This window comes from Myxocyprinus asiaticus, chromosome 48 (genome assembly GCF_019703515.2).
Source record: "Myxocyprinus asiaticus isolate MX2 ecotype Aquarium Trade chromosome 48, UBuf_Myxa_2, whole genome shotgun sequence".
NCBI classification, from domain to species: Eukaryota; Metazoa; Chordata; class Actinopteri; order Cypriniformes; family Catostomidae; genus Myxocyprinus; species Myxocyprinus asiaticus.
Window position 1 is genome coordinate 11,655,756 of NC_059391.1, and position 22,277 is coordinate 11,678,032.

Consider the following 22,277-nt stretch of genomic DNA (forward strand, 5'->3'; position numbering starts at 1 on the left):
TCAGCGGTGAATGAAGCACACCTGATGGGGATAATGCTTCATCACCGCCGTCTTTAAAACTCAGTGCGTACCTCTTCTCGGGGAGCCGGCTTCAAATCTCCATTTGTGCACACACTGGCATCCTCGCACGCCCAGGCAGAGTGCTGGGAGGGATCGGATGAGTGGATGGGAGGGGAGCGTGAGCGGCCGACTGACCCAGCCCGTGCCTGGGCTTTTCCTATGAACACTACCCCGCCCCTTTCACGGAGCCCTGTTCACCGCGTGGATGCCAGATTCCCCCTTTATTATGAACACTATTCCCCCTTGGTCACTTTACTACCCCCTTTTGGACATTTTTACATTTATTATTGTTTCCAATAAATGCCTCTCCGAGGCTTGACGCCACACCCACTGTGTCTGTCTCTTGCTCACCCTGCCACAATATATATAAGATTTCTCCCTCGGTATCTGCGTGTGCGTGCGTGGATCGGAAATGTTTTTTGCACTCTTTGTATGGTGGAAATTTAATAAACATCATAACTCAACAAGATCACCCTCGAGTGCAACGACGGCATGAAACGTGAACACCAGCGAAGTGGATGGTCTACTGCATCTAAACAGTTTAAAGTTTAAACTTGCCAGTCAGTCAGACACTTGTGAATGTGCGAGAAACAGCGTATCCTGAAAATGAAAGAAATAATGTATTTATCTCGAATGTAAATCTCTATATTGTGTGAAAATATGCAAAGAGCATAGCGGGTTTAATGTTATCATAAAGAGGAGAACAAGATGACAGAGGGTTAAAAAAAAAAAAAAAAAAAAACTTAACGTTAATTACTAAACGTAATTTTTTATCCATTTCACTTGGCATTGTTTTTACCTTCATTAACAAGATGCACCTAATGGGGAAATACCTGAAAAAAAATTATATTTCAATATAGGCCTATGTATTATAATTAATAATGTTGGCTGAATTTCAAAAATCAGTTAGAGATGGCATCAACAAACTATAAAGATTCCAAATGTATTTATTTATTAATCCAGAAAAATGCCCCAAAATCACATCCTGGGCTATCATCCAGTCAGACGACTCATTGCTGTATTGTTCTAATAATTTTAGCAAGGCACCTCAAAGGGCTAGTTCACCTGAACTATAAAATGAAAATTCTAATTATCATTTACTCGCCCTCATGATATCCCAAATGTGTATGACTTTCATTCTTCACCAGAACACATTTGAAGAAAAATAGAAAAATATCTTAGCTCAGTAGTTCCTTTAAATGCAAGTGAATGGAGATTTCTCTTTTGAAGCTCCAAAAATCACAGACAGTAGGCATAAACATCATCGATACAACTCCAACGGTTAAATTAAAGTCTAAAGTGACACGATCACTTTTGGTGCAAAAAAGCTAAATATTTAAGTCCTTTTTTTTTTTTTTTTTAACTCTAATCATGCTTCCGGTCAGAAGCGTTACACATGTGACGTAATCGCACTGGCATTTGAAACACGTGAGAACTGGCGCAAGCGCGTCACAGCCAGAAGTGCAGCGCTGTTTACAAGTGAAAAGGAGGAATGATGTACAGAAGCTTAGTTTGTTTTGGTTTAGATCTGTATTGATCTGTTTCTTTACTGACAATGGTGTGTTACTGTGCTCATCCTGGATGTCTCAACCGAGTGGAGAATGTGAGATTACATACAGTATATATCCATGGCAACGCGAATATGTCACACGAGAGACCACTTGGTCTCCACCCTCTCATGAAGTGTTGGATTATAGTTACAAAGCAAAAGCATCTTTTTTCGCACCAAAAGCGAACGTGTCGCTTTCAAAGACATTAATTTAACTGCTGGAGTCATATCGATGACATTTATGCTGATTGTCTGTGATTTTTGGAGTTTCAAAAGATAAATCTCCATTCACTTGCATTTTAAGGACCTACTGAGCTAAGATATTTTTCTAATTTTCTTCAAATGTGTTCTGGTGAAGAAAGAAAGTCATACACACCCGGTGAGCACTCATGAGGGTGAGCAAATGAGAGAATTTTCATTTTTGGGTGAACTATCCCTTTAATACCGTGATACCACTGTATTTTATGTGAAGGTTATCGTACCGTGAACATTTCATACTGTCACACCTCAGCACATCAGCATAGATTGAGAGCCTTCCTGGGAAACAAGTGACTGAAAAGAAGCATCATAATGCATAATAGTTGATCAAAATAAAAGGTATAATTAAGAAAAACAGGTCCATATGATATATCATATGAAATAACTGATAGAAACAGTTAGGTGAAATAGTGTAATAATAATAATTGTAACAGTTTTATATATCTTTGTGTCATGACTACAAAGTGGAAAAAAGGAATTTTAGAAGAGTAATGCAAAGAGTGTGTCCAAGGAGAGGGCCCCTGTGCTGTGGAGTCAGCTGCAATAGTTCCAATAGACCTTATTCACGCTAGCACCATCTTTGATTTTTAATGGGAATGACAATGAGGCTGTGGGGATCAACTTAGTCTCTTCAATGGGCTGTACTGCAGTTTAATGTGTTTTTGGATCATGGACAAAACATTGATAAAATATCCAGTGGCAGATTTAGGCATGGGCAACATGGGCAGCTGCCTGGGGCGGCATCTTGGGGGAGGCCAGCACGGGGTGAATAATATCAGGGATCGCTTTCCTCTTGAAAATAAATGACTCTTCTCCTGCCATCCTATGTATGGCTCCTTTTTGTGTGTGTGTGTGTGTGTGTGTGTGTGTTGTGAGAGTGCTCACATAATGCGGATACGCACCTGTGAGTTAGTCAAATACTTTTCAAAATGTCTGCCTTAGCGAGGTATTGATAGAAACACTCAAATATTCAAAATATTCAAATATCAAATATTTTATCTGTGCATTAGGACTTGTAGTGTAAATGTAACCTGAAAAACCTGCCACTGTCTGTGTCATTACTATTAACAACAGTAACAAGAAAACAAGAAAACCATTCATTGCTCTTGGATGGATAACTTTAGTAGCTTTAAAATAAAATATTAATATATTACAATTATACAGTGAATACCTGTTATCCAGGAGAATATAAGAATGTATACTTGAATACTTGATAATGCTGTTAGACATTTTAAGCACTGTTTTCTTGATTTGTTTCTTTGTTCTTATTTTATTACTGATTGTTCCCTTGTCTTGAATAATTATTTGAACTTGAAACAATGTTTACCTAATAAACAATTAGTATTAGTTTTTGCATTGAGTATTAATACATTTCAGTGGTATTGGTTCCGACTACTGAAATGTTTGTATCAAGACAACACTGACTACAGTTTATATTTAAATTGTTCATTGTAGATCTTACTGTAATAGCACTATGAATAAGTAGATCTCATGCCATACAAATGTGAGAACCCCTGCCACTACCATTACTACATTTTTTTATTATTACAAAGGCATCTGTAAAGGCTTTTCAATTGCCCATTTGGCCAAATTGTTAAGTGGCAGGGATTACTATTTTAGTAAAATTAATCACATTCAATTATCTAATTTGATGTAAGGACTTTTTATGTGATATTCTATTTTATCACAATAGCTTGTTATTTCTTTTAAACTCATTAATGTAATGCTTTGTTCATATTGTCATCAGATACAGCCATGTTTTTATATACGAAATGGAATGAAACATTGGTGCCAAAAAGGTGCATGTGACTTTTTTTATTTATTATTAAACAAATGTAGATTTTTTTTTTCTGAATAAATGTTAAAATAGTGTTCAATAAGTATACTGTCATCCATGTGTGTACACATTTTTATTATAAAAGACTGAAATCAGCACACGAAATCAGATCAAACTATGGTAATTTTTTGTTGTGGCCCTCCTGTAAAGTTGGTGAAATGTCACTTAAGCCCCTCTGCTTCTCACCCCACGATATATCCATGGCAACGCGAATATGTCACACGAGAGACCACTTGGACTCCACCCTCTCGTGAAGTGTTGGATTATAGTTAAAAAGCAAAAGCATCTTTTTTCGCACCAAAAGCGAAATGTCTATGTCTTTATTATATACATACAGCAGTCATGCTCGGGTCTCAGAAGGTTAAGATTTATACTCAGGAAATGGTGTTGTGCTCCTGTGACTCATTTCCTTGCCTCAGAGAATTAATTTTGTCACAGATCACACTAGCCTGAAATGCATTGGCTGCACATTTTAAATGAAAGTTTCTTTTATTTCTAAGTGTAGCCAGACTTCATCTTAATGTTGACACACGATTGATGCTGATATTATGTTGCATGGCCAACTGCCCTTTTTAACCGTTTAACATTTTCAAGAGATACAGTGTTTAATCACAGAATTTGCAAGTAAACATTTTGTGCCATTAGACATCTTTAATTTTGTTGGTTTCTTGCATGCAATATTAAATTCTTACATGTAAAGATTGTTTATTATTGTTTTTAATCCACACAAATGTTCCTTTGTTAACTTTATTTGATAATTTGCATCATCCTATCAATAATAAGTCATATAAAAAGTATATTATAAACATTATATTCACACACATTTACATTTATATTATATTTAATAAAGAAGATTCATACCCACAATATTTACAGAAATATACAGACAGTATTATGTAACACCATCATAAAATAATGTCAGATTTTCGAACAGTTAATAATGACCGACCATAAATAGCTTTGTACCTCAAAAAAGCCTCTATGCATTTGATTGCTACATCGTCTACTTCTGGGTCAAACTTGTTTGCAAGGAGATGGTGCTGCCTCAAAATCCATTTCAAGTCCCCAGCTCCATAGACACATACTGCCCGTCTGTGTTCGCCAGTGCATGGAGAGTAGGGAGCCCCATTCTTTAGATCCCCTTCATGGTAGATCCACTTCACCAGACGAGCAATTGCGTTCATGTCCGATTGCTCATACTTGATGTTGGGAGGGTTGGATCCTGGCACTAAGGGCATCCTCTGTAACGTAGCCCACATATGCTCATCTGGACTGTATGTGTCTTTCTCCCACTCCATGAAATCCTGAATCTCTTTGCTTTGGAAGAGGTGATCCACAAACTCTCTAGAAACCACAAAGTAAGCGTTTCCCGAGAACATGGGGGACTTTATTGGTGGCGGTGACTTTTTTACATTGGTTTGAATCACAGAGTTTGTAACATTGTGATGATACTGCCAGCGCAATTTTTTGTATTCATTTGTGACCTCAGACTCCATACTGTTCTTTCCATTCAGATGTTTTAAAGACTGCACCATTTCTCCATTGGTTTTAATGGGAAAATCAGTCCCACAGGTGTTGAGAAGGTATCTCCACTGGACGGGTGACTTGAGCAGATCCTGCATGCAGTTGATGTCTGCTTGAACTCGAGACCAGGAGGCATAGATCACACTCTCCAGTTTGCTGGCCACAAACACGTTAGGCAGGCAAGATACAATGGCTCTAACTGCTTCTTTAAAGATCTCAGGAGACTTCTGGTCCACGTGAATGCAGTACACATTCTGAGGAGTGTAAATGGCTCTCAGCAGCCTTTCAAACATCTCAATCTTCTCATGGATCACCATGGAATATGCAATGGAGAAATCTTTCTCCTCCTTGCTGAGAGGAACTGTCAGAAACCCTCTGTCTTTGATGTAGTATTGACAGTCCTTGGTTGAATTAAGATAGAATGACTCTGATAGCAAAAATTTTCTTCTTTTTGAGGTCAGGAGCTTCCCAAAGATTTCATTGTCCACTCCGTCCATGTCTCCTTGGATGATTGCAGAGCAAGCCTGTAGTTCTCCAACATCCTGCTTTAGTAAGTGATTCAAGTCCAGTTCTGTCTTTTGAGGGCAATTCTTCCTGGGAGAGTTTAGTAAGAAGAGAGAGACTGTGATACTCACAAAAAGGATGGAGGCTATTCTCAAAATCTTCTTGTGAAATCCCATGTTTCAGTCTGTTAAGATTATTATAACTTCAAGACCAAACCTCACAGGAGAGGAGAACTCAACAGTGTCACTGAGCTATGACACAGCCCCAGGTTCATATACCACAGAAGTGAGGCAATAATTGAACGAAGGCAAATAAAACACAGAGGGGAAGGGCTAACCTCAGTGAAATTGCATAATAATTATCACACAGCAGAAGTGTGGTTATCAGCTACCAGATAGGCATGGTTATCTGTGTAAGGTCAGTAAGAGCTTTCACTAAAAAAAGTGTGACTTTTTGCATAGCAAATATTTTCTAAAACAGAATGTAAAAATGAAACAGTAAGGGTGGTTTAAAATAATTCATTAATCCTTTGAGTTTCCTAAACAGGCATTTGAAACTAAGGTTGGCTTTAAAGGATGTTGAGTCTTACATTTATGTTACTATTTTTTGTAGGCTGTCAGACAAGGCTTTAGTTTAAAGTATGTGTTTACATTCTTTGCATTGTAGAATTTTAAAATAAAGAGAAATAACACAATGAAGTCTTTGGATTCCTTTCACCATCAGAAGAAAGTGTATTCGGCCTGGGAAAAAAATCTCTCATTCAAAAGAATTCTTCCAACAATCATCTCACTACACATGAGATTTATATTATCTCAAACAAACAAAATCTTACCACATTCAATTAAAACTCTGATTGGTTACTTTCTCCTTTATAAACACATGATGTCACTATGTCAGGTTGGCCCAGTGGCTAACTCATTCTCTGGCCTATGCCATCTCACTTGTAAGTGTTTGCCTAAACTGAGACTATCAATTAAAACTGGAGATGGCTATGCCTGGCACAATTAGTGTGGTATATCTTAGAAGCCCTACATCTAAGACACAGTAATGCAACAACACAGATAAAAGAAGCTAGAAACTGGAGTGAAACTGAAGTAAAGGTTAAATATGAGAATAATATAATAAATTTTTCCCTTACATTCTCTCCTTTTGATTATTAATCAACACATAATCAATGTATATAAAAATTAAAACATGTGAGAAAATCAACTCAATCAATGAAATCATTAAAAATTTAAAAATTACACCTGGAGTCGCAAGTTCGAATCCAGGGAGTGCTGAGTGACTCCAGTCATGCTGGGTTAACCTCCTCGTGGTCGCTATAATGTGGTTCTCTTCTCTCGGTGAGGCACGTGGAGAGTTGTGCGTTGACGCCGCGGAGAATAGCGTGAGCCTCCACATGTGCTAGGTCTCCATGGTAATGTGCTCAACAACCACGTGATAAAATGCACAGATTGACAGTCTCAGATGCGGAGGCAACTGAGATTCGTCCTCCGCCACCCGGATTGAGGCGAGTCACTATGCTACCACGAGGACTTAGAGCGCATTGGGAATTGGGCATTCCAAAATTGGGGAGAAAAGGGGAGAGAATCAAATAAATAAATAAATAAATAAAATTTATTAATTGGTTACAGTATATGGTTATTCAAATCTGCTCATTCAGAATTCATAATAATCAAAGTACTAATTTCACAACAATGGTTATAAACAAAGAAAGAAAAAGAAACGTTCTCTCACTTGCAACTGCTTTTATTTTCAGCAAACTTAACATATATTAATATCTGTATGAACACAAAAAGATTCAACAACTAAGACATAAACTGAACAAGTTTCACAGACATGTGACTAACAGAAATGGAATAATGTGTCCCTGAACAAAAGGGGGGGTCAAAATCAAAAGTAACAGTCAGTATCTGGTGTGGCGACCAGCTGCATTAAGTACTGCAGTGCATTTCTTCCTCATGGACTGCACCAGATTTGCCAGTTCTTGCTTTGATATGTTACCCCACACTTCCACCAAGGCACTTGCAAGTTCCCGGACATTTCTAGGGGGAATGGCCCTAGCCCTCACCCTCTGATCCAACAGGTCCCAGACATGCTCAGTGGGATTGAGATCCGGGCTCTTCGCTGGCCATGGCAGAACACTGACATTCCTGTCTTGCAGGAAATCACGCACAGAACGAGCATTATGGCTGGTGGCATTGTCATGTCAGGATGAGCCTACAGGAAGGGTACCACATGAGGGAGGAGGATGTTTTCCCTGTAACACACAACGTTGAGATTGCCTGCAATGACAACAAGCTCAGTCCGATGATGCTGTGACACATCGCCCCAGACCATGACAGACCCTCCACCTCCAAATCGATCCTGCTCCAGAGTACAGGCCTCGGTGTAACACTTATTCCTTCGACGATAAACGCGAATCTGACCATCACCCCTGGTGAGACAAAACCGCGACTCGTCAGTGAAGAGTACTTTTTGCCAGTCCTGTCTGGTCCAGCGAAGGTGGGTTTGTGCCCATAGGCGACGTTGTTGCCGGTGATGTCTGGTAAGGACCTGTCTTCAACAGGCCTACAAGCCTCTCTCAGCCTATTGCGGACAGTCTGAGCACTGATGGAGGTATTGTGCATTCCTGGTGTAACTCGGGCAGTTGTTGTTGCCATCCTGTACCTCTCCTGCAGGTGTGATATTCGGATGTACCGATCCTGTGCAGGTGTTGTTACACATGGTCTGCCACTGCGAGGATGATCAGCTGTCCTTCCTGTCTCCCTGTAGCGCTGTCTTAGGCGTCTCACAGTACAGACATTGCAATTTATTGCCCTGGCCACATCACATCATGCCTACATGCAGCATGCCTAAGGCACGTTCACACAGATGAGCAGGGACCCTGGGCACCTTTCTTTTGGTGTTTTTCAGAGTCAGTAGAAAGGTCTCTTTAGTGTCCTAAGTTTTTCTAACTGTGACCATAGTTGCCTACCATCTGTAAGCTGTTAGTGTCTTAACGACCGTTCCACAGGTGCATGTTCATTAACTGTTTATGGTTCATTGAACAAGCATGGAAAATATTGTTTAAACCTTTTACAATAAAGATCTGTAAAGTTATTTGGATTTTAACAAAATTATCTTTAAAATACAGTGTCCTGAAAAAGGGACATTTCTTTTTTGCTGAGTTTATATGAGTATAAGCACATGATTAGCAAAATAATTCAAAACATATGATTAATCAAGCAATAAAGAAAAATAAGAATAAGACATAAGAAATAAACAAGAAATAAATTCACGACAACACATTTAGCTTGAACAGAACAAACATCAACACAAAAAGGAAAGCAATTGTACCCAGTATAGACAAGATGTATTAAAACCTCCATCTACTGAACTAAAAATCCCACTTAACCAAGTATCCCATGGTCCACCAAGCTATCCATTGTCCTTGTTGTATCTTATTAACTTCAGTATGATTAACTCTAGCCAAATCCTCAACTCAACATGTGTTAGCGTCTGGTATGAATGTACAATATTCCTTCTCTCTTCACTTGGCACACACTGCCCTGTGCTGCAAGCAAGATGTCCAACACCATTCTATTCTGCATGGTCATCTTTTTTTGTTGCATTTAACTCCTGTAATTTATTTGTCATTCTAACAGTTTGGTTACTTTCTCAAATTAATTTTGCAGTGTTTGCATTTTTGCAAATCATAGATCCCAAATCTTGGAATGAATCTGTCTATCCATTTAGTGACTGTACTCAAATGTCTTGGTTTGCATTGCGTTGAGACATCATATTTCTCATGTGTTCCGGTTTTACTAATCTTACTGGTGGTACCAAGTGTCCTAGAAAACATGGACCTGTCCAACCTGTTTCTGTCACAAGAGTTGCAGAGAGTCAGGACTCAAATGCAAAGTGAAAAAACAAAATGTATTTATACAAAAATAAACAAAACCAAACAAAAACTACCCTGTAAGGGAAAAACACAATCCAGGCTTGGAGCCCACTGAGGCTAGGCTGGGGAGGATGAGCTGGGTACAGGACCAATCAGAATAGACTAGGAAAAGGGACATGACAACACCGACATGGACATGAAACAAGATGGACTGGCCCTGGACAGCACACACGAGGAGACTAAAATTGGGAAGGAAATCAAACAGGTTAATTGGGCAGGGCAGGTGTAACAAATGAACAAATAATGGGCAAACAAGGAGGTGGGGTTTGACACAAGACTGAGAGACACGTGGCAATACAGAAACAAAACAAAGCCACGTGCTCTCACAAGACATAGACACCCGAATGGCACGATCGCATATCGCCAAGACAACAGGCAATATACGCTCATGCCAACTGACAGATAAGACGAGAGAATGCACGGCAACGCTTACAAAGCAACAGCATGCATTCTCACACTAGACAAAGCCTGATCATACATCGCGAGGCGAACACCACGCGATGCCCGCAACAGGCGACAAAACGAGACAGGACACCTGTGCGACACCTCAGACCAAAGTGACTGAACTTCAGCACAACACGAAGACAGCTCGTGACCCGGGAGCGCAACATGAAGTGCGTCTGTGGTCATGAGAGACGGACATAAACGATTGACTTGAGTGCATGCCACCAAGATGACATAAGGGCAATGCACTCACGCCAAGAACAGACAGAACATGGAGCATGCTTACAAAACATACTTTTCTCAGCATATGAAGTAAATCCTAGAACAAACCTAAATTGATTTACAATATTCACCATCCCTCCTTTAGCCACATGGTCAGAGCCATGAATAAACTTTGCTAGTAAGAAGAGAAAAATGAAGTAATCGAGACACCTGTGGAAGAATCTGGGTTTAGATTGATCCAATCCTGTTTCATCAGCTCCAGTCTGTAATTGAGGGATATCACTAAGAAAAGTCATTAGTGTAACATTATCATGACTAAAACAGAGCAGAAACCAATATGCATAGTCACAGTAACAACATTTGCCATCTCTAATGCTCCTAAAGTGCAAATGTCTCAGCTGTGTGGGCAGATCTGTTAGATGGTAAGTGATACTACAGTGATTCCACAGTGGAATAGTCTGTGTACACAGTGTACACTACACTAAGGGATCCACCAGGCAGCCTTAAAGAAGACACAGTCAGTGTTGTGTAAGAGTACGTCCAACAAGTCACTTCTAATGTCAGTAGCCTCATTACGGTCATCACACCGTCACACAGTCATACACATACTTTTGGAATGTATTCCACTACAGATTACAGATTACATGCTGTAAAATGTAATTTGTAACATATTCCGTTAGATTACTCAAGGTCAGTAATGTATTCTAAATTTTTTGGATTACTTCTTCAGCACTGGTAGATTTTTTCACTTGTTTTGACTATAAAAACTCTGCCAGTACAGTAAGACAAAATACACATGTTAAAAATACATTCTCTGAAAAACCGAAATATCTTATGCAGTGTTGTTTCTAAAACAAGATAAATCTAACTGATCTTGTTTTAAGGATTTTTAGATATTTTTACAGGAAAACAATACAAAAATTATTATCAAGAATATGATTTTTGCCCTAATATCAAAGGTCTTACTAGAAAAAAAGAAACTGTGATGCAATGTGAATTTTCCTGATAATCAAATATGATCATGCCTGGTAACATGCATGTAAAATGGCTAGAAATAGCATTTTAGCTTAGCATAAAGCTGACAATTTACACAAGGTTTATTTCTATTTCTTCTGCTCCAAACTTACTTCAAACGTACTTCTCTGTCTGCTCGTATGAATGTAACACATCATAAGAACGTGTTTCACCGCTGTTCAAATGCACTTTGGATCACATCATTTATATGTATGAATGTTTTCCATCTGAAAGGACTAAATATTAAATGAAACAAATGACAACAAAATGCAAAGTAATCTCTTCAGTAATCAAAATACTTTTTGAATGTAACTGTATTCTAATTACCAATGATTTAAATAGTAACTGTAGTGGAATACAGTTACTTATATGTATATATACACTACCAGTCAAAGCTTTTGAAACACTCATTCTTTATTATAATTTATTTATTTATTTATTTTTTTTTTTTTTTTTTTTTCACATTTTAGAATAATAGTAAAGTCATCAAAACTATGGAATAACATAAATGGAACTATGGGAATTATGTTGTGACTAAACAAAATCCAAAATAAATCAAAACTGTGTTATATTTTAGCATCTTCAAAGTAGTCACCCTTTGCCTAGATTTTGCAGAAATGTATTCTTGACATTTTCTCAACCAACTTCTTGAGGTATCACACTGGGATGCTTTTTAAACAGGGTGAATTGTAACTGTAGTGGAATACAGTTACTTATATTTTGTATTTTAAATACGTAATCCCGTTACATGTATTCCGTTACTCCCCAACCCTGGTCATACAGTCATACAGGTTCTCAGTCTGTGAGAAGGGGTAGAAGGGTTCAGAGTCACATAACTATATAAACTGATATGTGAAAATATAAGCAGTACATTCTGATAATGGAGCACATGCACAGCGGTTAACTGTGCAGTCAGTCTAGGCCTGCAATAAGTAAGGAATACACAGAATGGGGAACATGCACTCGAATAAGATGCATGGCCACCAAGTCAGAACATGAAAGCACAGTCAAAGTGGTTGCTTCCTCTGAACGAAGACAAGATGCAAAACCTAGTGACTGGGTCCAAATGTTAAGAATATAACTCAGTTGTTTGTTGTTTGTCCTAAGAACAGCTGACATGAAAACTGAGTCTTTGGACACTCAAGGTCAAAAGGTATATCATAATTTGGTAAGCCAAAAAAATGTGTGGTTGTTAAAGCATTTTGAGGCACACAAATGCCAATTTCGCCTCTTCTGTCCACTGCATGTGATCAGTCATTTGTTTTATGGTACCGTGAGCCAATTCAATCAATGGTTGTGTAATTTCAGCATAATCCTGGATCCAGGGGTGGCAATAACCAGCAGTACCCAAAAATGTCATGACTTCTTGTTTGGTGAATAGTTTTGGTATGTCCACAATAGCCTTAACCCGATCTAAGCCTAGTAACAGGCCCTGCAGAATAATTGTGTGGCCAAAATAACATACTTCTTGTTTCACCAATAGTAGTTTCTTTTCAACTGTAGTTTGCTGACCTTGTGACCATTCTCAGCCAGGTAGAGGAACAATACCAATGTGTCCTCACATGCTTCTCTAGAAATAGAATAGAGCAGTAAACATACTGAATGAACGGTTGAATATGTTTAAATATTATCAACATGCTGAACAACCATGCTTCAGTTTTCTGGCATAAACCCTTCCAAGTTTTTCATTTTATTTTATTTTTTTTACAGCTCTTCAGTAAACACTGTGGCTAAAAAGTCCATGCCCATTTTTTATGTATTTATTTTTATTTTTTATGTGAAAGCAAACCAAAATTGAGTCTTTATCTACAGGTATGCTAAAGAAAGCATTAGCTTAGTCTATGACAGAGATGCAGTGATAGAAATTGGTGATAGAATAGTGGCAGTATTTGGCACAGTTGATGATTTTCAATGAATTGCATAATTTCTTAAACAATGTCTTACAAAGCATTTTTGGATGCATAAGGGTTAAAATAATACAAAATTGTATCTATATTTGAATTATGTTTTTTATTTTTTTTTTAAAGTTACAGTATTTCTATGGTAGTGACGTCCTAGGACCCCTTTGTCTGAGGTGGTTCTCAAAAGCCAAATCCATTTCCCATTCTATAAATTATGACTTTTTTCTTCTCAGGTTATGGTCACAGTGATATCAGATTGTGAACATTTGTTCATCACTGAGAGTCAAGCCTTCTGGGTGCAGTTAATTCATTTGGGTTTAGTGGAGCTCAAGGTTTTGGGGCAGATTTATTTAAAAAAAAAAAAAAAATTTTTATGCTTTTGGCCTGTAAGGCTGGCACCAGGGTGTCTACACCCAAAAGGCGCCATTTCCGGTAAAAGTTAAAGAACTCTGCGAGAATCAACATCATAGAACTCTCTCACGAAAGCTGAAATCTACACCTGAATATCACCACGTGTGATAAATTGCAAATCACCTTTGCATTGTTTTACAAAGCTGAAATCTTCACCTGAATATCACCACAGTGTGATAAATTGCAAATCACCTTGCTGCCCCCCTTCTCTCTCCCCCTTCTCCCCTTCAACAGCTCTGGACCAAACACAAAGACACAAGATTTATATGTAAAATATAACAAATACCATGAAAACAAAGAATGCAACTGTATGTGTTTGATATCATTTAAGAGGTCTCTGTGAGACTGGTATAGTGGTCTCTTTCCCATGTTTATAAAACTAATGGTATAAGTTATAAGGTCTTTGCCAAATACTGCATAATTCTGAAGGTCTATCCCCCTAATTGACCTACAATTTAAATTATCTCCTGTATGTTAACAAGGTAAAACCCCAGGAAGTCAAGAACACATTCACCCCCAAATTTTCATTGTTCAAAGGATAATACCATTTGGTACACAATGTTTATTCTGTCTGGGTATTTAAGGAAAGTTGGCAAGAACCTTGGGGAATCTGTAGACAGATCTCCCGCACGATCACTGTGTGTAGTTTTCATTGCCAGGTAAACATTCTTAAATTCCTTGATCTCTGAATTGTTGATATTGTATGTGATTGGCTAATGATTTTATTCTTTGAATTGGATTTTGAATTATTGTTTTGTTACCTGGTTAATAAATTATGTTTAAAATTATTCTAATTGACCTTGTTTTATTAACTCTAGTAGATTACATTAAGTCCACAACACCACAAATCTATGCTCAGGTTAGTAATGGACTAAAATACAGCTTCGGAGGAGCAGAGGGGCACACGACTGATGTTTTAGAGCTCCAACTAACACATTGGCATAAGTCATGTATACTTATACTGTAGAGGCTAATAATGGGTTTTTCCATTTAGAACAACAAAGTGTTGTCAGACCAATCTAAATAGGGGTGAGCCTCAACCTCTGATTATTGTAATATTATTTTAACTAAGTGTATGTGGGAAACCATAGCATGATTATACAAAGTTACCATTAGAAGAAGTCAAGTTGGTCAGCTTAGTTCTATGGTAATGGTCATGACCTCTGGTTAGATATAGTCTTACCTTAATTAAGTGTGTTCAGATCTATGGGGACTAGATAATATATTCTAGAATGAGCAAAGTGGAGTACGGCCGTCTAGGATATTAGTCACTCGCCTCTGTCTAATGACCAAGACTGACGAATTTGTGATTATGAGATCGTATACCCGGTCGGTGCGAGACTCAAAGTGTTGTAGGAATCTGGATGAACGAGTGTACAATGTAAAGTAAAGTGTTAAATAGAATAATCAAACATTCACCTAAATTTAATAACTAACAAACTCATTTAAACCTTTTTTCATTATTGGAGTCAGATGAAATAAAGAAGTAATACATATATTAGGAAATGTATTTAATTTAACCTTGTAGTGTTGCGTAAAAGGAAAAACAGTAACACGCAGATACCCTTCTACCACGCCACTGGCTGCCGTCCTTGGACCAGTGGGCGGACCTTACAAAGTGGTGACCATCCTCCGTGATCTCCAGCGAGCGAGTGATGTCTTTTCAGCATGATATTCAGTTCCATTCCACACAGGACAAGAGGTTTGAGCTTCTACTTCTCTGTCTCCAACTGCTGTGGTAAGTCCATTCTTTTTGCCTTTTAGAAGTGTTGAGGGAAAGCACAGACGCACCCCATATAGACACATTTTGTAGAACGGGTCGGAATACCCAATGTTAGACCAGAGACCGAAAAAATCCGGTGGGGCTAAAGAAATTAGACAAAACCACATGTGTATCAGGGAAGTGGTGTTCGCCCAAGCGACAAGAGATCAAACTTAAACTGGAAAAAACATCATCCAGAATTTTATTCTGGTATTCAAGGGAGGATTGCAATTGGAAGTTTAATTCTAAAATCAATGAACACCGTCACTATTGTTTATTTACTTTGCTGCAACGAACTCGCAACATTTCAAAATAATTGAGCAGGTAGCAACTGTAAACAACTAAAAAGTAGCTATTGAGATATAAACATTGCAAGTCGATGTGTTTGCATACGAAAAGCAAAGCTAGGAAAAAAAACAGAGTGATGTGATGAAATTTTTTTTACATTTGTAACTGTGCTAAACACCGTTGTTATCATAGAACACACACTTGACTGTTTCTGCTGTGTTACAAGAAACACTTAGGTTAGAGGTTGTAAATGCTTCGGGCATTCTAGACTCTTCGTCTTTATTTACATCTGTATTTACCCATGTAAATATGTGCCTGCAGTCATTGGGTGTTTACAGCAGCATGTCCAAAGGCTTTCAGCCTGAAATGTGCATACAATGCACATGATCCTGCATCTGATACAGAGCCAAATCAAAAAGCATGTATTCTCAAAAGAGCAGCGAGATGACAAATATCTCATTCCAGAGAACCTCCAGAGACCAGTAATAAAATTATTTTAATTTATACTATTTTTAATATAATATAATTGTATTATAATCACATTATAATATGCATTATATTATAATGGCCAAGCATGGCCATAAATATTTGTAATGACACTGCCAACCGAACAACCTTACAGGCCTTGAAGAATTCTTGCTATTGAATTTCATTGGTTCGCTTATCAGTTGTTTTTTGCTGTGCATCAGTGCTGTAAAAAATTGGCACATGATAATGAAACAAATCATCTCTCACTGAGAAGCACTAATTCAAATTAAATCTGATCAAGGGAACCATTCTACTGTGTAGACAATGAAAAATGTGTGTTTAAAATGCTAAACGGGTATTGCTCACACACACATTAGGCTGCGGCAGATGGGTATGGAAATATACTTATTCTTATAAGTGTAATAAATTCTTATTACACCCAAAGAAATAGTTACATGGCCTCCCGGAGTAGCACCGGAACAAAATTGCACACCACAAACCTGTTGTAAATTAGGTTCCACCCATCCTGAATACATAAACATGTCAACACACACACCAGCATGGCCATCCCAACACAATATCACTGCCTGGTATAAACTAAAAGAATATCCAGGGGCTAAAGAAGGTGGGCTGCGCACTTTATATGAAAAAAACAATGACGGCATGGACCCTAAAATCTGCTTTTTTGTTAACAATTTGGAGCCTGCCACATATAGGTGCACCCACACAGAAACACTAAACACCACACACATAAATTACACAGAATATAAATTCAATTTCACATTATACAAACCCTATGACAATAAACCAAAAACCTTCATCTGGACTAGCCGAAAGGAAGGAATTTATTGTATAGGAAAATGTAAAGCTAGTAAGAACAATTTCACTAGCCCACAAATCTGTTCATGGACTGCCAATCACTGTTTTAATTTAACCACCTGTGGGTATAGTAAACCAAAGCAATACCCAAAGCTATACCAATTCCTCCTGGTGGAACATTAATAAGACTTTGTTTCATGATGTAAATTTGGTGATGACTCATGTAACTTACAATGTATCCAATATTCTATCTGCCTATACAAAACATTGTAATGATTATGATGACAAAACATATGCATGGCTACAGTCATGAATCGATGATTTAATTTCTGATTACAAAGACAGACTTGCTGTCAAAATACCATACACCCGTTCCAAACGAGATCTGCTTGGAAATATTGCAGGCCTCTTCGGTTCAGTCAATTCTATAGTCAACACCTTCAAAATAACTAAACAATCTCAATTTTCAACATGGATGGCAGACCAGGTGGCCACTGATTTCCAACATATCACCAATAGCAATGAAAATATAATCAAAGTGGTTAGATCCGAAGCGCAGGGGCTTCTGTTGGTCAGCCACGCATTGTTCAATCTGACCCGTACCATCGAACGTGACTCAGCCTGCAGATCATATGCACAAGATTTATTTACTGCTGCTAGACAAGAAATTTTAGACCTCCATCTCCACAAGACACCTAGACATGTTCTAAATGATCTAATAGAAATCTTAGATTTGAACAGATGGCATGCTTCAGACAAAATGAAAAATATCAATTATTCTGAGTTATTAACCACCATTATGATGTATACTGGAAATGAATGCATTGGTTGTCTTGGGTTTTTTGCCACCTTTCTTTTAATCCATCCAGACCAAGTATTTCCAAATTTCACTACCATACGCTCTATTGGTGTAGTAGTGAATGATCAGATCATCAAATGGGACCACCTTACAGGGTACATGACCTTGAGGGTTACTGAGACCTTATTTACCAGTCGCACTTGCTGTCATGAAACTCATAACTATGTTGTTTGTACATGTAACACCTTATAACCTTTTTCTCCTAATGACACTAAACTGTAGGGCTTTACTAGTTGTTTAGATCAGTGTTACTATCAGAAATAATTAACAATTATTTCTTCAGTTATTAATCAATATTTAAATTAATTAATTGAATCTAACTCATTAAAACCTCATATGGGGCTCCAGTAAATGTAGTGCACTATGTTTAGGAGCGGGTTTGGTTATTAGCAATAATTAATAATTATCAAAGATAATTATTCATTATTAAAATCAATAGAACATTGATGAGAATCAATGTTAGCTTTTTTAATCCTTTAAATCAACAATTATCAAAGATAATCATTAATTGTTAACATCGATGAAACATTAATTAAAATTAACACTAGCTTATTGATCATTCAAATTCAACAATCATCAAAGATAATTATCAATTATCAAAAATCAACAGAATATTAATAAGGATTAACATTGACGGGGCACCACCCTGGAATCAGGGACTAATAACCGAATATTAAAACAGTCTCAATATTAGATTGTTTTCTTAGGAAAATCGACATCCGAAGACTATCGATTTTCAGGAAAAAAACAATGAATGAAGGTTTGAATCTGAGCACTGACATCCCGTCAGCATGACACAGGCGTATGCAAAACAAACCAAAACACTTGTCTTTGTAATATAAACAAAGTTTATTTATGCAGTAATATCAATTAATAATTAATACAATGCAGTCAATAAACTTCTGACTTACAACTACAAACTAAACAGTGATATGATTAGATATGGAAATACAAATAATACTATAACACATAAGGTGTGTGTGTGACAGTGTGTGTGTGTGTGAGGAGGGACGTGCACAAAATGGCGGACGTGACTCTCGTGGAGAGTATGTCACTCGAGACTTCCGGCCAGGGAATATGACTGCGAATGGGGGCGGAGAGAAACCAGTCAATGGCGTCTACCAGTTACCGCGTGTATCCGCTTGTACGATAGCTTAGGGACAAAGCTGGGCTTTAGCATTAAGCTATCTACGAGCCAAAAATGTGTGCCAGAATGTTTGTGAGGGGTCGCGTGTGTGTGTGTGTGTGTGTGTGTGGTTAGTACGAGAGAGAGAGAAGTGACGGCCCTAAAGCCGATTTCGCGATCGTGGGAGAGAAAGCAGCTTTTAGTTCATCACTCAGAGACGCGGTGGACGGCTCGTAAACATTCCCGCGTTATTTGACTCTTTAATGGATCAACTCAGTTTACCTGTCTCACCCGCGATGGAGAAATTGCACAACAGTCCAATTTGGTTGGACCACAATACAGCAAAACTAATTTGTGATAATTAATACCCTGAGTATTAATAATGAGCGGACATGGCGGTCCGTAAACTGTACAAGCAAAAACCTTGAAACACAAGAATAACACACTATAATATTCTATCTCTGCCCAGACGTAAACCTCTTACTTGAATCGCATGAGGACACAGGTAGAATGTGTTTTCCTCCGTCCTTTATCTCTGACCCGGTTCCTTGAGGCTCGGGTGATGACGGGAGGCCGTTTCCTTGCTCTGTCGGCGGGCGGTACGGCTGTTGATTCTCGGCGGGCTGGCGGAGAACTTCAGAAATGTCGACTTGATTGAAGATGGAAGAAAAATCTTTAATCTCTTCACTTCTGCAGGCAAACGGATGAAGATGCAGACTGCTCGGCAGTCTCCTTTGGATCCGTTAGAGTGTTCGGTTAAACACAGAGTAATCTCAACTCGTCCAGCGAGATGGAGATTGTATGGCCACAATTTCAAGTCAAAGTTGCTGGAAGCAAATCCCGGAAGCATTTCAGAGGTATTTCAACTCCTGATGATGTCATGTTTGAGGGACGTTCTGTTGTGTGCCTCATCCAATAGGAGTTGAGAGTTCGGTCCTTTAGTGAGCAAGGCTTCATGGGATTTGTAGTCTGTTTTGGACTCCCTTTGTTTGATTTTGGCGCGATTTTTATCAGTATCAGTATTTTATCAGACTTGGAATGTGGGGGCTTGAGTTAGGTTTTTATGACTGTGTTAGGCCTGCCTTTGTATTCTATCTGAATACATGAGGCCCAACAAAACTCATAAATGTTCAGTCGCTAAATGGTCATTCTGATACCATTCAGGTATCTCATACACAATGGTGTGTAGTCAGTGAAATGAATTCCTTCACCTACGGGGGATTGTCCTGCTCTGCCAATCACTCTTTTTGTCTAGAAGTAACAGAGGACTTTTCCATGGGACAGATAAACATTCTGGAGAGAGTACCACTGGATGCACTATGAGCAAAGCACCCAAGCTGTGGTCGACACAATGGAACTGGCACAAAGAATCATCCAACAAACTGAGTACCACCTTGCTCAAGCACAGGTGGAGGCTAACCTAGCCCAAAAGGCTGCAAAAATCCTGTCCAGCTCATCCACCCACTCTGCACAATACGCCTACACCTGGTGGGACTGGATAATCCGTGGATGCGCGTTGGGCTGTTCTCTAATCTTCACTTTTACTCTGGCCTAGTGCTGTTACTTCCAGTACCACATCCGATCCATGAGAAGGTCAACTGAAGTTGCTCTGGCTCTTAGCACATTACAACTGCACACACTTCAGCGACTGAGAAAAAAAAAAAAAAAGAAACAATGACCCCACAGGGACTCTTCTGGAATTGTCGCCGGGGGCCAAGCGGGGGAAACTGTAAGGCTGGCACCAGAATGTCTACAATCAAAAGGCACTATTTCCGGTATAAGTCAAAGGACTCTGCAAGAATCAACATCATAGAACTCTCTCACAAAAGCCTGAATATTACCACAGTGTGATAAATTGCAAATCACCTTGCTGCCCCCCTTCTCTCTCCCCCTTCTCCCCTTCAACAGCTCTGGACCAACACAAAGACACAAGATTTATATGTAAAAATATAACAAATACCATGAAAACAAAGAATGCAACTGTATGTGTTTGATATCATTTAAGAGGTCTCTGTGAGACTGGTATAGTGGTCTCTTTCCCATGTTGATAAAACTAATGGTAACAAAGTTATAAGGTCTTTGCCAAATACTGCCTAATTCTGGAGGTCTATCCCCCTCCTTGACCTACAGTTGAAATTATCTCCTTTATGTTAACAAAGTAAAACCCCAGGAAGTCAAGAACCCATTCACCCCCAAATTCTCATTGTTCAAAGGATAATACCATTTGGTACACAATGTTTATTCTGTCTAGATATTTAAGGAAAGTTGTCAGGAAGCTCTGGGGATCTGTAAGCAGATCTCCCATGCTGTACCGCTGCATGTAGTTTTGTCAGGTATGTTTCTTTGACTTGTCTTTTATTTTTAGTAATGCTTGTTTATTCTGATCATGTGAAATTGGCTTTGATTTGAATTTGTGCAACAATGTTTTATATCCTACCTGACAAATAAATTGTTATTATTTGATTTATTCTGAATTCCTCTGAAATCATTACTGGAGCTTTAATATAGGAGGAAGCCATTTAAAGACTCTCAGTTTGAATTTAAACCACTCAGGACAACCAGGTAGGACAACCACCTAGGACAGCCGGGTAGGATGAATTTCATTAGACTAGGGTAGACCATAATGGAGCTTTAATATAGGAGAAACCACTCAGGACAACCAGGTAGGAGAAAGCCATTTAAAGACTCTCAGTCAGTGCTCACCACCCGTCTTAGCAAGTTGTATGTAGGTGACTAAGCGGCAATATCATCTGGTTATGAGACAAGCCAAACCAGACAATATTAATTAACCCTACAACCACTGACTAAGAACGGAACTGGCTATCCATTTTCGGGAGGTTTACGTAATTTAATAACGGCCGGCGTAAGTCTCCAAAGATCAAAAGGACAATGAATAGAAAAGGATTTAGAGTAATCAATAACCTAAAAATGTTAAATTAAAAGAATGATCAGAAATTAATTAGAGCTTAAATATAAATTAGAGGTTAATTTAAAATTGGAGTCAGATTAATATAAAATTGGAGTCAGATAAAGTGAATAACAGAATCAAATGTGTGAATTAACAATAATTGCTTTACTTCAGCGCTCAGAAATGACAGAACAACGCAGAGACCTTTAAGGGCAATTTATTGAAGTTCCACTCCGGAATGGATAGAAAATTATCCTCTTTTTACATATTTGTTCAATAACAGAAGATTCCATGTACACACAAAAATTGACTCTTAAACTGAACAATACAATAAAAATTTTAAGATATGTGGGGACAAATCTGTTAATGGATTTAACAAC

The 22,277-nt window shown here is 38.3% G+C and overlaps 1 protein-coding gene and 1 pseudogene across 1 annotated transcript; one reads left to right on the forward strand and one right to left on the reverse strand.

The window, feature by feature from the left end:
* Window positions 1–3,828: 3,828 nt before the first annotated feature.
* On the reverse strand, window positions 3,829–6,001 carry LOC127437423 (beta-1,3-galactosyl-O-glycosyl-glycoprotein beta-1,6-N-acetylglucosaminyltransferase 3-like). Its single transcript, XM_051692317.1, has one exon. It carries the CDS (start codon window positions 5,906–5,908, stop codon window positions 4,610–4,612), a length of 1,299 nt encoding a protein of 432 aa, XP_051548277.1. The 5' UTR covers window positions 5,909–6,001; the 3' UTR covers window positions 3,829–4,609.
* An 11,217-nt stretch (window positions 6,002–17,218) lies between these two features.
* On the forward strand, window positions 17,219–20,667 carry LOC127437321 (uncharacterized; annotated as a pseudogene).
* The last annotated feature ends 1,610 nt before the right edge of the window (window positions 20,668–22,277 follow it).